This window comes from Oncorhynchus nerka, linkage group LG9b, assembly GCF_034236695.1.
Source record: "Oncorhynchus nerka isolate Pitt River linkage group LG9b, Oner_Uvic_2.0, whole genome shotgun sequence".
Lineage (NCBI taxonomy): Eukaryota > Metazoa > Chordata > Actinopteri > Salmoniformes > Salmonidae > Oncorhynchus > Oncorhynchus nerka.
The window spans coordinates 602,011-618,969 of NC_088424.1; the positions used below are offsets into that span (position 1 = coordinate 602,011).

At 44.6% G+C, this 16,959-nt stretch overlaps 1 protein-coding gene across 4 annotated transcripts in view; it reads left to right on the forward strand.

Moving 5' to 3' along the window:
• LOC115114240 (SPRY domain-containing SOCS box protein 4-like) overlaps positions 1 to 16,959 on the forward strand; it is a 118,464-nt gene that overhangs the window by 59,292 nt on the left and 42,213 nt on the right. For 3 of the 4 annotated variants that reach the window (XM_029642321.2, XM_065013246.1, XM_029642322.2), the window contains one exon: positions 5,898 to 6,834. In XM_029642321.2, coding sequence (XP_029498181.1) covers positions 6,102 to 6,834 — 733 coding nt within the window. In that variant the 5' untranslated portion in view covers positions 5,898 to 6,101. Of the gene's footprint in view, positions 1 to 5,897; positions 6,835 to 10,526; positions 10,590 to 16,959 lie in introns of all 4 variants that reach the window. The other variant, XM_065013247.1, reaches the window with a different exon arrangement.

Genomic DNA, 16,959 nt, shown 5'->3' on the forward strand with positions numbered 1-16,959 from the left:
CAACAAAGCTTTCTTAGTGTCCAACAAGCTTTCTCTGCCCTTAACCTTGTTCTGAACACCTCAAAACAAAGGTCATGTGGTTGGTAAGAAGAATGCCCTTCTTCCCACAGGTGTTATTACTATCTCTGAGGGTTTAGAGCTTGAGGTAATGACCTCGTACAAGTACTTGGGATTATGGCTAGACGGTGCACTGTCCTTCTCAGCATATATCAAAGCTGCAGGCTGAAGTTAAATCTAGACTTGCAGTTTCCTTGTAATCGCTGCTCTTTCACCCCAGCTGCCAAATTAACCCTGCTTCAGATGACCATCCTACCCATGCTAGATTACAGAGACGTAATTTATAGCTCAGCAGGTAAGTGTGCTCTCTAGATGTTTTTTACCATTCGTCCATCAGATTTGCCACCAATGCTCCTTATAGGACACATCACTGCACTCTATAATCCTCTGTAAACTGGTCATCTCTGTATACCCATCGCAAGACCCACTGGTTGATGCTTATTTATAAACCCCTCTTAGGCCTCACTCCCCCCTGAGATATCTACTGCAGCTCTCATCCTCCACATACAACACCCGTTCTGCCAGTCACATTCTGTTAAAGGTCCCCAAAGCATACACATCACTGGGTCTCGTCTTTTCAGTTCGCTGCAGCTAGCGACTGGAACGAGCTGCAACAAACACTCAAACTGGACAGTTTTATCTCAATCTCTTCATTCAAAGACTCAATCATGGACACTCTTACTGACAGTTGTGGCTGCTTTATGTGATGTATTGTTGTCTCTACCTTCTTGCCCTTTGTGCTGTTGTCTGTGCCCGATAATGTTTGTACCATGTTGTGTTGCTACCATGCTGTGTTATGTGTAACTGCCTTGCTATGTTAGGTCTCTCTTTATGTAGTGTTGTGATGTGTGTTCTTTATTTACTTATTTATTTTTAATGCCAGGCCTCTGTCCCTGCAAGAGGCCTTTTTTGATGGGCCATCATTTGTAAATAAGAATTTGTTCTTAACTGACTTGCCTAGTTAAATAAATAGTTGATTGCAAAATGGCACCTTGTGCATTCTACTGGGTTCTTTAAAAGAAAGCTGTGACCCCGCGTATTGAGTCCGTTCTGGATCCGGACAGTGTTCCGCCTGAGTATGGCTGGCGTATGTAGAATTTTGGAGTGGTGACTGGAGGGAGAGTGGCTAAATAAACTGACAGGGAAAGTTGGAGGGAGAAGGATGGAAATAAATGGATAGATTGAGAGCTCTCCCGCCGTTTTCTCCTTTGCTTAATAGGTTCAACGGCCCCCGTTAGTATCCTTCCTTATCTCTTAACCTCTTAAGTCGACCCTCTACTTTTTTGAACATTCTGTTAAAAATCGCGCAACATTTCAGCGCCCTGCTACTCATGCCAGGAATATAGTATATGCATTTGCTTAGTCTGTGTGGATAGAAAACACTCAGACGTTTATAAAACTGGTTAAATCACTGCTGTGGCTTTACCAGAACGGCATTTACATCGAAAAGCACAGGAAAAACTGATCACTGAAAATGGGAAAATATATCCATGCGCTACTTGAACCCATTGATAAAGGTGAACCACAATTAATTGACTGAGATTGCAGTACCTACAGCTTCCACACGGTGTCTAGAGTCTTGTCATTTCCCTTTGAGTTTTTTCTTGGTCAAACACATGCAGGACACCGTATTTCTTCAGGTCTAGGACCGGATATTTTCGTTGAGTTTCTAGCCGGACATTTTTCCAGACTGACAGCTAATGATCTTTACATCGCCTCCTGATGAATTGTATCGCTTATTAACGTTTACTAATACCTAAAGTTGCATTACAAACGTATTTCGAAGTGTTTTGTGAAAGTTTATCGTCGACTTTTTGAATTTAAAAAAATGACGTTACGTTTTGAAACTATGTTTTTTTCGTTTATCACACAGTCTACATATAACGATATCTAGGCTTTATATGGACCGATTTAATCGAAATAAAGACCCAAATAGTGTTTATGGGACATCTAGGAGTGCCAACAAAGAAGATGGTGAAAGGTAATGAATGTTTTCTATTTTATTGTGCGGTTTGTGTAACGCCGAAATGCTAATTATTTTGTTTACGTCCCCTGCGGGTCTTTTGGGGTGTTACATGCTATCAGATAATAGCTTCTCATGCTTTCGCCGAAAAGCATTTTAAAAATCTGACTTTGTTGCCTGGATTCACAACGAGTGTAGCTTTAATTCGATACCCTGCATGTGTATTTTAATGAACTTTTGAGTTTTAACTAATACTATTAGCATTTAGCGTAGCGCATTTGCATTTCCAGAGCTCTAGTTGGGACGCAAGCATCCCGAGTAGAAGCAAGAGGTTAAAGATTAATCATCCTGTGGAATTCTGTCTATTTTGATGTACTCTGAATAATAACATCCTGCGTACAATCTACCTACCGCTGGCATATCCTCACTAGAAATGATTCTCAATTATGTAGACGCTAACGGTTGTTTCGAATAGTTTGTAAAGGCTTTACTCTCCACTGCAGTTCACACTTCATAGCAACACACGCAGCACTAATTGGAACCAGGGTTGCTAGGTATGTGTTGGTCTGTTTAAACACACTGTTTTGGATTCCCGTTAACAGGCTGGTCTGGGTTATTCCTCCTGTGAAGCCGACAGACCGTGATCTTTTTGGTAATTTCCCAAACATTATGAGTTTTCCCTAGAAGTCCTCCATCTTGTGTTTGTGTGTAGCTGTTCTGAGGTAATGACTCTACTGTGGCAAAAATAATGTCCGTGTGAAGGAGCTGTGTCTGAGAGTGAGATTGCGTGTGTGTGTCACATCAAAGCCCGTCTCCCCAGTCAGAGCATTTTGGATATGCATGAAAGCATGGCTCTGAGGCAGAAGGGACCGAGCAATGATTTTATACACGCATTATGCAACTGATTTTTTTTAAAGCGTTGTTAGAGGGAAGGTAGCCAAGTCACCCCCACCCATGTTATACATCGCTTTGTTTGGTTCTGTCTTTTTCAGTGACTTTCTCTGTTGGTCTGTGGCTTCTCGTTCTCGCTCTGTCTTGCGTTCTCTTGCTCGCGCTCTCTTGCTTTCTCTTCATATACCCCCATTTCATCATGCTTTTCTGTCTCCCTCAAGAAAGAAAAAATATTATTTAGGTCTTTCCCATCCTATATGCTGTCCTTTCTGCTCCCCTAACTGCCATACCTGTCTAGCCCAGCTAAAGGAAGGGATGATGACAGAGAAGAGCAGACTCTCCTAAATAAGTCGTCAGAAGGCTGGGGGGAGCGAGGGAGTGTGCCAGAGATGGGTGACAACGAGAGGGAGAGCGGTCTAACTCAAACGGGATGGTAGGATCTAAATGGAAACAGCTGGTATGTTGCAGCTCTTCACTGCAACCTCTGGGTCTAGCCCCCTTCAGAGGGGTAATGTGGTGTTGCAGGTCAGAGGTCAAGCACCCCCTTGAGGAAGCCGTAATGCATAGGTTACCACCCACATGCCCTCCCAGACTGGGTCTAGGCCAGCTGAGCTTGATGTAGAGGAGCCATCTGGGGGAAATGGGAGGAATGGACATGCTGTGTACACTCGAGGTCGACCGAAGTTGCTAGCTAGCATTAAACTTATTTTATAAAAAACAATCAATCACTAGTTAACTACACATGATTTATGATATTACTAGATATTACAAGTGTGTCCCGCGTTGCATATAATCTGACTGAGCATACAAGTATCTGATCTGACTGAGCGGTGGTAGGCAGAAGCAGGTGCTTAAACATTCATTCAAACAGCACTTTCGTGCGTTTTGCCAGCAGCTCTATGTTGTGCGTCAAGCACTGCGCTGTTTATGACTTCAAGCCTATCAACTCCCGAGATGAGGCTGGTGTAACCGAAGTGAAATGGCTAGCTAGTTACCGCGTGCTAATAGCGTTTCAAACGTCACTCGCTCTGAGCTTTTGGAGTAGTTGTTCCCCTTGCTCTGCATGGGTAAAGCTGCTTCGAGGGTGGCTGTTGTCGTTGTGTTCCTGGTTCGAGCCCAGGTATGAGCGAGGAGAGGGACGGACGCTATACTGTTACACTGGCAATACTAAAGTGCCTATAAGAACATTCAATAGTCAAAGGTTAATGAAATACAAATGGTATAGAGGGAAATAGTCCTATAATTCCTACAACCTAAAACTTCTTACCTGGGAATATTGAAGACTCATGTTAAAAGGAACCACCAGCTTTCATATGTTCTCATGTTCTGAGCAAGGAACTTAAAAGTTAGCTTTCTTACATGGCACATATTGCACTTTTACTTTCTTCTCCAACACTTAGTTTTTGCATTATTTAAACCAAATTGAACAGGTTTCATTATTTACTTGAGGCTAAATTGATTTTATTGATGTATTATATTAAGTTAAAATAAGTGTTCATTCAGTATTGTTGTAATTGTCATTAGAAATAAAAAATTGGCCCATTTTGTAATCTGTATCGGCTCTTTTGGTCCTCCAATTGGTATCGGCGTTGAAAAATCATAATCGGTCGACTTCTAGTGTGTACACACACACAATAACACAAAGGGGGTACACACATACAATAACACAAAGGGGTAAACGCAGGCAGGCCAATTCTGTATTTTTATCCCCCACTAATTTGGCTTTTGACCAGTCAGATCAGCTGTTTTGCCAATTATTTGGGAAAATATCAGTATTGGGCTACCTGTGTAAACGGAGCCATAGACTCAGATAATACAATACGGAGAAAGACACTTGTACAGAACTACACCTAGACACACACACACACACACACACACGACTACAGTTTGGCTACAGTTACTGAGTAGCTAATGACATTCTCCCAGAAACTTCCATAAGAACCCAGCCCTAACCCACCTGCCCACTTATGACACACTCGGAACAGTTAATTGGACACACCGACACAGACACACACTCCCTGCTGGGAACTGAACTCTCTGGTGCCACACACACACTGCCAACTCTCATGACCTCATTCCTCTTCTCATTTAATGGGAGGAAGACCAAGAGAGGGAGGGGAGGGGGGGGGGGCAGGACTCACAGCTGTGTGGCTGTCTGGCCGTCTGGTCACCCCCCTTCCTGTTAACTTACACAGGCAGACCTCTCTCTCTCTCTCAGGCAGTTGCTGACCTCACTCTGTGAGTGTTATGTTGTACAGTACTGCATTTGTGTCTGGATATTAGCTTACATGGCAACAGTAGACCTGGTATTTCAGTCTATCATCTGTGTGTACAGTACTATATAATATTACACACACACACAGCTGGTGTGTGTGTGTCTACCCCCAAGCGGTGTGTCAGTCTGGTATGAGTGTCCCTTTCCCTGTGTTCAGGAATAGCTATCCTTCATTCCTGGAAGATAATGTGTCATTTCAGTTGAACAGGAAGTGTGTGTCCCAAACAGGAACTGCCTGCTATTGTTACATAGGGCCCTAGTATTTTTAGCTTATCAGCCAATCTTCCATTATCTAGTTCACAGAGTGTTCTTTTTCACATCACCATGGATCAATGACGCTGCAGCAAGGAGGGATTTTGTTTAAACTTTCTTTTTTTTCTTTTTTTTTTTTGCGGGGTTTTGTAAACTCTGAGAGCAATATATTGAAAATAAATGTTTTTTTTTTTGCAGACTCTGCTGCTTTTCTAGAAGGCGTTTATTGAAAATGTATTATCTAAAGGAGCATTAGTGTCCTCGCAGTTCTACTCTAGGGGAAGTATCTCACTTTTGGTGTGTTTTTGTTATAGCTCTCGTTCTCTCTCTGGTCTCTAGAACTTTTTTTTTAGTGTGTTTTGCAAGGAGGCAGCGATTTGGGCCAGAACAGAGCAGTCATAAGCTGTAACGTACCCTTACATGCACTCACATTCCTCTCTCTCTGCTTTCTCCTCTCAGGAGTGTCGTTGGCGGCCCCCTTTTGAAAGCGGCGTTGTGGAGTCGGCCACCGACAGGAGTGCGTCATCACTGCTCCCTGTGGTTCCCCTGGTTACTGCACCGAAAAATCTGCTTTAATGAAGTAACGCCGGGGCGACAGAGGACCGAAACCGACCCAAACTAAAACCTTCCTCCCTGCCCCTCTCCCCCTTTCTCGCCAACACCATGGGTCAGAAGATCTCTGGCGGCGTCAAGTCAGTGGACAGTCGTGGCGAGGGTGGCTCGCCCTCCTTCCGCCCGTCGACCCACCGCCGGCACCTCCACCCCGAGCTGCGGGGCCCTGACTTCTACAAGCCGCCGCGGCTGGACCTGCTGCTGGACATGCCCCCCGCGCCCCCTGACCTCCAGCTCCACCATGCCTGGAACCCGGAGGACCGCTCGCTCAACGTTTTTATCAAGGAGGAGGATAAACTGACCTTCCACCGCCATCCTGTAGCGCAGAGCACCGACTGCATCCGCGGCAGAGTGGGCTATACGCGGGGGCTCCACGTCTGGTGGATCCACTGGCCGGCGAGACAGCGAGGGACACACGCTGTGGTGGGAGTAGCCACGTCCGACGCCCCCTTACACTCTGTCGGCTACACGGCACTAGTAGGCAGTGACTCTGAGTCCTGGGGGTGGGACTTGGGCAGGAACCGACTGTACCACGACAGTAAGAACCGGGCCCAGGTTTCCCTACCTTCTTATCCGTGTTTCTTAGAGCCTGAGGAAGCTTTCGTATTGCCGGACGCTCTTCTAGTGGTGTTGGATATGGACGAGGGCACGTTGAGTTTCATGGTGGACGGACAGTACCTCGGTGTGGCATTCAGAGGCCTGAAGGGGAAGAAGCTGTACCCGATTGTCAGTGCTGTGTGGGGCCACTGTGAGATCAGCATGAGATACGCCAACGGACTGGATCGTAAGTGTCCTCCTTTTTTTTCAACCCCTCTCCTCTCTGCTATCTCTCACAGGAACTAATAAGTAGAGGTATTTTGCAATTCATCATTGTATAAGATGGTAATACAATGATATAGAAAAATGCTCATTACTGCTGATTTGCCAGGATATTAGAAGCAGCATGGTAGGAGGTCCTTTCAACCAAAGTGATCACGAAGGAGAGCAGATGAGGAAAGGAGGTCTTTAAAGCTGGGATCATCAACTAGTTTCAGCCCCTGGCCAATTTCTTGAGTGGATGGTCAGGGACCCGGAAACATATTTACAAATCATTTGTATTTTATTTGACCTTTTATTTAACTAGGCAAGGCAGTTAAGAACAAATTCTTATTTTCAATGACTGCCTAGGAACAGTGTAACCCACTATTCCTAGGCTGTCATTGAAAATAAGAATTTGTTCTGCCTGTTCAGGGGCAGAACGACAGATTTGTACCTTGTCAGCTCGGGGATTTGAACTTGCAACCTTTCGGTTACTAGTCCAACGCTCTAACCAAACAGCTGTAATATTGGACAAACATTTCAAACCTTGCTTAAATATATATCTGTATATCACTCAGTTATGCGTGCAAGTACTTTGGAACAGCTTTCCAAAATAAGTCACTTGGAGCTGATTTGCTGGTCTTTTTAGAATTTCTTTTTTTTTATGTCCAAAAAGAGACTTGGGACAAAACCTTTTTTTTTTTTCTCAGACCTTGTGGACCAAATAAGTTTGGGAAGCCTGCTTTGAAGGGTGGGTGGGACTTTGCATTGCGTCATAATAGGATGCTTTCCTGGAATAGCTACAATTACTGTTCAGAACATCAGAGGGCAGATACAGACGCCAAACAGAACCATATCTGCCTACAGTATCTTGTTCTGTCATTATCTACCCATAAAGAGGGAGTGTGGACACTGAAGTCATTTAGCATCGCAATGAACAGGGTTCTTTGTTTACTGCACTGTTGATATGTCACGTTTTAATTTGATAACGCATACAGCCGTACCACTTTGAGATATAACACATTGTCTGATAGGATAGAAGCAGTATATCAATTCCAAATGACGAAGGATTAAAAACACGTGAGGACTTCTGTGGGGGTCTTATATCTAGGGCTGTGATGGTCATGGACTTTTGGGTGATGGTTGCACATTTTTCTCCTCCGCTCCTGACTATGTGCTGCCATAGAAAAAAGATAATGAGCATCCCCATTCAAGTCAATGATGGCATAGTGGGTGGACTAGCGGTCATTGCGTGTGTACCCATAGGAGAAAAGCAGGAAGTAAATTATGTATTTATTCAACTGACATTACTAAGTTAACATCAGCCACATCCAGTTAAAATCATTTGAATGAATATTCTGCTTTAACGTGGAAATTGAATGGAAATACCAGGCAGCCTTTGCGAGTGTACCCAAGCGTTTACCTGTCAAATTGACAGAATTAGAAGTTCCAAGCCCGTTCTATGCGGGATGTTGCCAGGGCAGCCGAAGATTGATTTGCTTGTTTCAGCAAGGAGTAACAGAGTTTAATCACATTGTTAAGAGTCCATGTTATGGCCGAAATGGACTCGACTGCACGAATGCCCGGCTGTCTCCCTTGCACACACAGTATACAGTGCATTCGGAAAGTATTCACACCCCTTGATTACATTTTTTTACATTAGGCTTATTCTAAAATTGATTAAATAAAAAATACAAATCCTCAGCATCTAAACATAATACCCCATAACGACAAAGCAAAAACAAGTTTTTAGTAATGTTTGCAAATTTATATAAAAAAGAAAAACTTGTATCACATTTAAGTATTCAGCCCTTTACTCAGTACTTTGTTGAAGCACCTTTGGCAGTGATTACAGCCTCGAGTCTTCTTGGGTATGACGCTACAAGCTTGGCACACCTGTATCTGGGGAGTTTCTCCCATTTTTCTCTGCAGATCCTCTCTAGCTCTGTCAGGTTGGATGAGGAGTGTCGCTGCATAGCTATTTTCAGGTCTTTCGAGAGCTGTTCGAATGGGTTCAAGTCCGGGTTTTGGCTGGCCTACTCGAGCACATTGAGACTTGTCCTGAAGCCACTCCTGCGTTGTCTTGGCTGTGTGCTTAGGGTCATTTGTCCTGTTGGAAGGTGAACCTTCACCCCAGTCAGATCCTTACAGGTTCTCATCAAGGATCTCTGTACTTTGCTCTGTTCATCTTTCCCTCGATCCTGCCTAGTCTCCCATTCCTTGCCGCTGAAAAACGTAGGGATGGTGCCAGGTTTCCTCCAGATGTGACGCTTGACATTCAAGCCAAATAGTTCAATCTTGGTTTCATCAGACCAGATAATCTTGTTCCTAATGCTCTGAATTCTTTAGGTGCATTTTGGCAAACTCCAAGCGGGCTGTCATGTGCCTTTTTGCTGAGGAGTGACTTCCGTCTGGCCACTGTACCATAAAGGCCTGATTTGGTGGAGTGCTGTAGAGATGGTTGTCCTTCTGGGAGGTTCTCCCACCTGGAGCTCTGTCAGTGACCATCTAGGGAGTCTTGGTGATTCCAAACTTCTATTTAAAAATGGAGGCCACTGTTCTTGGACCTTCAATGCTGCAGAAATGTTTTGGTACCCTTCCCCAGATCTGTGCCCCGACACAATCCTGTGTCGTGTTTTTGCACTGACATGCACTGTCAACTATGTGACATTATATAGACAGGTGTGTGCCTTTTACAAATCATGTCCAATCAATTGAATTTGAAAATAAAAGAGAGCCGCACACTCTAGGAGCTCAGATGCAAAAATTGAATTACCAACGTTTCGACAGCCATGCTGTCTTCATCAGGGTATAAATCTCAGAGACCAATTGGTACACTCTGATTTACCACCCCAAGATATTCCTGAACAACGTCTATTTGCGCCCCTACTGGATGGAAATTACAAGTGTAATGGCTGTGCTCAATGCAATGGCACTTGAATGTAGATCCTTTACCCACAAACAGGGAAATCGATCCCAATCAAAGGTGTTATTATGTGCTCCACTAAGGCAGTTATTTATCTTATAACTTGTCCTTGTGGTAAATTATGTAGGTAAAACAAAGCGCAAATTAAAAGTACGTATCTCAGAGCATCGTAGCACCATTGGGTGTAAAAACTTGACTTACCCAGTTGCGGTCCACTTCTTGGAGGCAGGCCACTCGATTTCATCTGCGTTATATTGGCATCGAACATGTCACCCTCCCTAGGAGAGGGGGTGACCTTGATAATTTATTGTTAAAACTAGAGGCTGCCTGGATCTTTAATTTAAAGACCCTTGCGCCCTTCCGTCTCAACGTAGACTTTGATCTGAAGCCATTCTTTGATTATTGTGACTTTGCCATTGTAATTGTTTTGTAAGCTTGTGTAGTCTAAAATGAATTTCTGAAAATATGCTATCCATTTGTTTGTATGCCATTTTAATATTTGATAATTAACCAATGATATTAGGCCACTCTTGGCCATGATTACAGACACCTGTGTCTTATGACAATATAAACGAGTCATTCCGCAGTGTTTGTGACTACACCCTGATGAAGACAGCTTGACTGTCGAAACGTTGGTAATTACATTTTGGCATCTGAGCTCTTAGAGTGTGCGGCTTTTTTTTTATTTTCAAGTTTTCTACTCTGCCAACCAGCACCTCACCTAAATAGGTGTGTGTTTATTTTTCTTCTAGATCAATCAATTGAATTTACCACAGGTGGACTCCAATCAAGTTGTAGAAACATGTGTAAATAAGGTACATGTTTTTTATTTAATACATTTGCTAACATTTCTAAAACTGTTCGCTTTATCATTGTGTGTAGATTGAGGAATATTCTTTTAAATTAAACCCATTTTAGAATAAGGCTGTAACGTAACAGCATGGAAAAAGTGAAGGGGTCTGAATACTTTCTGTGTATTCTCTGGAAAAAAAAAGAAAGGACCCTGTCTTTCAAAGATAATTCATAAAAATCCAAATAACTAACTTCACAGATCTTCATTGTAAAGATTTTTTACACATAGTTTCCCATGCTTGTAGGCAATTAAGGTCACAGTTATGAAAACTTAGGACACTAAAGAGGCCTTTCTACTGACTCTGAAAAACACCAGAAGAAAGATGCCCAGGGTCCCTGCTCATCTGTGTGAACGTGCTAGGTATGCTTCAAGGAGGTATGAGGACTGCAGATGTGGCCAGGGCAATAAATTGCAATGTCTGTGCTGTGAGACATCGAAGACAGGGAGACAGAACGAACAGCTGATCGTCCTCGCAGTGGCAGACCACGTGTAACAACACCTGCACAGGATCGGTGCATCTGACCATCACACCTGTGGGACAGGTACAGGATGGCAACAACTGCCCGAGATACACCAGGAACGCAAAATCCCCCCCTTCAGTGCTCAGACTGTCCGCAATAGGCTGAGAGAGGCTGGACTGAGGGCTTGTAAGGCAGGTCCTCACCAGACATCACTGCCTATGGGCAGAAAGGACTGGCAAAAAGTGCTCTTCGCTAATGAGTCAAGGTTTTGTCTCACCAGGGATGATGGTCGGATTCACGTTTATCGTCGAAGGAATGAGCGTTACACCGAGGCCTGTACTCGAGTGGGATCGATGTGGAGGGTCCATCATGGTCTGGGGCGGTGTGCCACAGCATCATCGGACTGCGCTTATCATTGCAGGCAATCTCAACGCTGTGCGTTACAGGGGAAAAAAATCCCCCCTCTTGTGGTACCCTTCCTGCAGACAATGCCACCAGCCATACTCCTTGTTCCGTGCGTGACTTCCTGCAAGACCGGAATGTCAGTGTTCTGCCATGGCCAGCGAAGAACCCGGATCTCAATCCCATTGAGCACATCACCGGATGTGAGGGTGAGGCCCCCCCCAGAAATGTCTGGGAACTTGCAGGGGCCTTGGTGGAAGAGTGGGGTAACATCTCACAGCAAGAACTGGCAAATCTGGTGCAGTCCACGAGGAGGAGATGCACTGCTGTTGATTTTCTTGTTCAGTGTATGTCTGTTGAATCTTGTTATATTCATACAAATATTTATACATGTTTGCTGAAATAAACGCAGTTGACAGTGAGAGGACATTTTTCTTTTACCGGTTATTTTATTTTCAATGGCCCCTCTTCATAATGAGTAATGCTGTCAATTTATTGAAGTGCTGAGTCCTTGAGAAATCCAGCAGTCCCCGAGGCCCTGTGACCACGACACAGTAACTTTGTGAGGCTTTTATCTTGTACCTGGATACCATTTTCTTTAAATTAGTCCTCACAAGACCTCATTACAGAAGTCTAACCATTTTAACTTCATATAATATATTTCTCAACACGTGGTGAAAATCGCCATGTCTTCCTCTGGTCTCAGTTTAAACGGTCTCTTTGAAAGACTTGTTTAAACCCCCCTACAGAGTAATATCTGATATTACAACATGGAATGTTTGTCTGTTGCTGGGTGGAAACCGAAAGGAAAAAAGCCCCTGTAAAGTTTGCTGTGTTTGTTCTTGCTAGACGAGCCCCTTGGTGTCTGAGACCAGAGGAAGACCTGGGGATTCTCACCACACACACACACACACACACACACACACACACACACACACACACACACACTGACCTTTCTTTGAAGTTGTCAGGTTGTAAGGTTTGTTAAACCTGTAGTTTTCATACCACTGCGCACATCAGATGACTGTTACGAATATTTTGTGCCGCAGTGGCTTATGTTGGTCTTTTCCTGAATTAAGGCCTTGTTCAAAGCAGCCCATTTGTTATCCAGAACGGTTTTAACCGAACCGTTCACATTTACCATTTTGGTGCTGTTGAATATCACGGATTGGAACCGCAATGGTCTAGCTCTGAGAATCTCGAAGCCTGTTCAAAGCACCCGTTTAAAAGTGTTTTCAGTGCCTGAAAAATGCTTTTAGACAGTTGAAAGTGGGCTTTCAAGCTTAACTGCTGAGAAAGTAGAAAGAATGTTGAAAGCTCTCCTGGTGGTAGTGTTAAAGAAATGGCTGCCGGTGTACAGTAGTGGCTGAAAGCCTCGGCTAAAGACCCGTTTTTGAAGATGTGACGCGCCTTCATGCGTTTACACGTGTCTGTGTGCGCAATGGTGTTTTTGTGTGAACGCCTGTGTGCGCCTTAATGTTTCTGCATGTTTTGTGCACTTACGTATGCATGTTTTTGAGTAGGCCTAGGTCTGTGGGTGTGTTAGCGGGGAGGGGGGGGGTCTCTCTGATTTATTTATATGCCAAGGCATGACCATCAGAATAATGAAATTCTGCCTTTTACAGAAGGCGAAAGGGGGAGAGATGGGGCAACAGAATGAAACATGAGGGCTTTGAACTTTTCAGTCTATAGCATCTAAATGAGCACGAAGGCACAATAAACGAGCTGGGGAAGTAGAGCCATATATGGGGCGACAAGCCATGCATCAATTTGCTCCCATGATATATATTGAGAAATATGTGGATTTATTTGAGGTCACATCCTGAATCAATCAGGGGAAACCCCAGATGCTTGTGATCGGGATGCTTTCAATTTACTGTGAAACAACAAGGAAGGTAGATACCCTTAGACAAATGCAATTGTTTTGGTGGAGAGAAATGTAGAGATGGGAAAGCTAGTTGTCCTCCATAGTGGTGTGTGATTTCTAGAGTTCATATTTTTTTGTTTGTTCTGGAATTGATATAAGATGTGACATTAAAAAAATAGATGCACATTTTGAGCACTGCCAACAAGTGATGTTTAGATTGTTGGAACTGAGATGTATGAATTAAGCTAGCAGCAGCTGTTGTTTTAGCACACTTGACTCACTGTTATGAAGTCCTCATGAATGTCTGTCTGCCACTGGGATGTCGTGTGTGTGTGTGTGTGTGTGGATCTGCTCCTGTTTGTGTGGGTGTTTGCTTGTCTCTGCTTGTTGGCGTGTGTGTCTTAGTACACCGTGTGTTTGCTTGTCCCCATGGGAGTCTGTAGACTGTGTGTAGGAGGAAGCCAACAACTGAGTTTTCCCAGAAATCCCCTGGAATTCTCTGATGGCTCTGTGTGTTGATTTGAAGTGGGTGAAGTGAATGCTCTGACTGGGGTGAGCTTCCAGAGCAGAGAAAGGAAAGATGGTGGGGATGGAGAAGAGGGTGGGTGGAGGGACAGAGGGACTCTGCTCTCTGAGGTCCAGTGTCTGTATTGGGAAACTAATGTTACGCCCAGTGGGCTTTGGCTGAGACGCAGGCAGCCACTGTATGTATTACGTGTGCGTCATTGTATCATGTGCCTTCATCCCATCCAGTGATGCTCAGAGCCCCAGTGTCGTGAACAGTGGGGTGGGACAGGCACAATGTCGTGTGTCTGGGTAATTTATGTGAGCGGGGAGAGCGTCTGTCAGACAGGGAGCCGTGTGTGTCCTGCGTTACTCTCGCCACAGAGCCCCAGTGTGTGTGTCTGTGATCAGTGGGCTGAATCTGTCTGGTGCTTTGCTACTGATGGGGTCCCCTCTCTGGTGCCCAGGAATGTGCGTCAGCCAGCCGGTTCTCACACACACACACACACACACACACACACACACACACACTGAGACCTCACTCACCCCCTTATCATAACCTCAATGATTCACCTAGCTCATGACTGTCAGCCAGTGTGTGGTGGGGACTGTGTTCAGGACTTTGGAGAGCCGTGTGAGTGAGAGACGGTCATGATTGTGAGACGGGAGAGCCATGTGTATGTCTGTCACGTAGCCCAGTGTGTGTGTAGGTTATAGTTCTAGGCAGATCCAGAAAGGAGTGTTTTCAGAGTAGAGTGTGGTGCCAGGGATGCTTGTGTGTCTGGGGCTCTGTGTGTGTGAATGGTAATGCTTGGCAGTACAGTAATGACTTTATGTAATAGGGCTTCTCGCGTTGACGAATCGTATGGAGCTTATTAGATTAATGGATTGCAACGCAGAACATGAAGAAATTGACAGCCATTGTATCTCCCAAAAAAGCTGTTTGGCTTTTCTCATCTTTTCTGCTATGGCCTATTGCCCCCAAAGTAGTTCAGCACGATGGGCTACTTTAGTTCGCACAGTTTCTCAAAGAATTAGAATTTGTTGTGGTCCGGATACATGGCTGCTATTTAGCTTGAGTTACGACGTTATGTGACCTTTGGTGTACCCATCTCCCATTAACATCGACGTATTTTACATGAATGAACCAAGCATCACAATAAAGTTATTCCTCTGTCGTGCTCTGTATCTCACAGCAGGCAAGTTGGTAATAAGCAGATAATGTACTCTACGTCCTCCTCGCTTGCCGCTATGGTGAACAACACGGATAAAGCAGCAATATACAGGTAAGTGATAAAATAAAGGAAACGCCATACATGGTGTCTTACTAAATAGGGTGTTGAGCCACCAGAATGGCGTCATAGGCCTAGATTCTCCATGTGTCTGGAATTCTATTGGAGGGATGCGACACCATTTTCCCATAATTAGGTTTTCTACCACCATCAACAAAACACCAATCAGGCGCCGCTCCAGAATCTCCCAGAAGTTTATACGTGACCCTAACCATGATTGGATGTTAATTGTGCCTAAAGACATAGCAGCTCTGTTTCTAGATCCTTAGTAACATTGCAGTATTTGTATTTCTTTTTTGTTACTTCTTACTTTATCCCAGAGGGTTTTGCATTCGTTTTTACTATCACAGAGGTGTTAACTCACCAGAACAGAAATACAACTTTCCTGAATTGGATTCTGTTGTTCATACCCCCCCCCCCCCCCAGCCTATCCCTGAGACTGCTCCAAGACACCGCCCGTGGAGAAGAGGTATTCGGAGTGGTCTTCTAGTCCGACTCGGGAAGCCTGCACACCATCCACCGCTTCGTAGTATATGTTCAGTCCCTGCACAATTGCAGTACGTTCGTAAAGTATTCCGGTCCCACAGTTGACGATAATGTCAAAGCAAAACCCAAGCCATGATGTCGAAGGAATTGCAGGTAGAGCTCCGAGACGACGTGATTGTGTCGAGGAACAGATCTGGGAAAGGGTACAAAAACATTTCTACAGAATTGAAGGTCCCCAAGAACAGTGGCTTCCATCATTCCTAAAATGTACGTTTGGAACTACCAAGACTTTTGCTAGAGCTTGGCCACCTGGCCAAACTGAGCAATCTGGGGAGAAGGGCCTTGACCAAGAACCCGATGGTCACTCTGACAGAACTCCAGTGTTCATCTGTGGAGATGGTTGTCCTTCTGGAAGGTTCTCCCATCTCTGCAGCACTCCACCAATCAGGCCTTTATGGTAGGGTTGCCAGACGGAAGCCACTCCTCAGTAAAAGGCGCATGACAGCCTGCTTGGAGTTTGCTTAAAGGCACCTAAATGGACTGAGAAACTGAATTCTCTGGTCTGATGAAACCAAGATTGAGCGCTTTGGCCTGAATACCAAACGTCACGTCTGGAGGAAACCTGGCACCATCCCTACGGTGAAGCGTTGTGGCAGCATTATGCTGTGGGGATGTTTTTCAGCGGCAGGGACTGGGTGTTTAGGGTTGAAAGAAAGATGAAAGCAGTGAAGTACAGAGGGATCCTTGATGAAGGCAGTTAGAAAAGCCAAGGCTAGCTTTTTCAAGCAGAAATTTGCTTCCTGCAACACTAACTCTAAAAAGTTCTGGGACACTGTAAAGTCCATGGAGAATAAGAACACCTCCTCCCAGCTGCCCACTGCACTGAAGATAGGAAACACTGTCACCACTGATAAATCCACCATAATTGAGAATTTCAATAAGCATTTTTCTACGGCTGGCCATCCTTTCCACCTGGCAACTCCTACCCCGGTCAACAGCACTGCACCCCCAACAGCAACTCGCCCAAGCCTTCCCCATTTCTCCTTCTCCCAAATCCATTCAGCTGAAGTTCTGAAAGAGCTGAAAAATCTGGACCCCTACAAATCAGCCGGGCTAGACAATCTGGACCCTTTCTTTCTAAAATTATCTGCCGAAATTGTTGCCACCCCTATTACTAGCCTGTTCAACCTCTCTTTTCGTGTCATCTGAGATTCCCAAAGATTGGAAAGCAGCTGCGGTCATCCCCTCTTCAAAGGGGGGACACTCTTGACCCAAACTGCTACAGACCTATATCTATCCTACCATGCCTTTCTAAGGTCT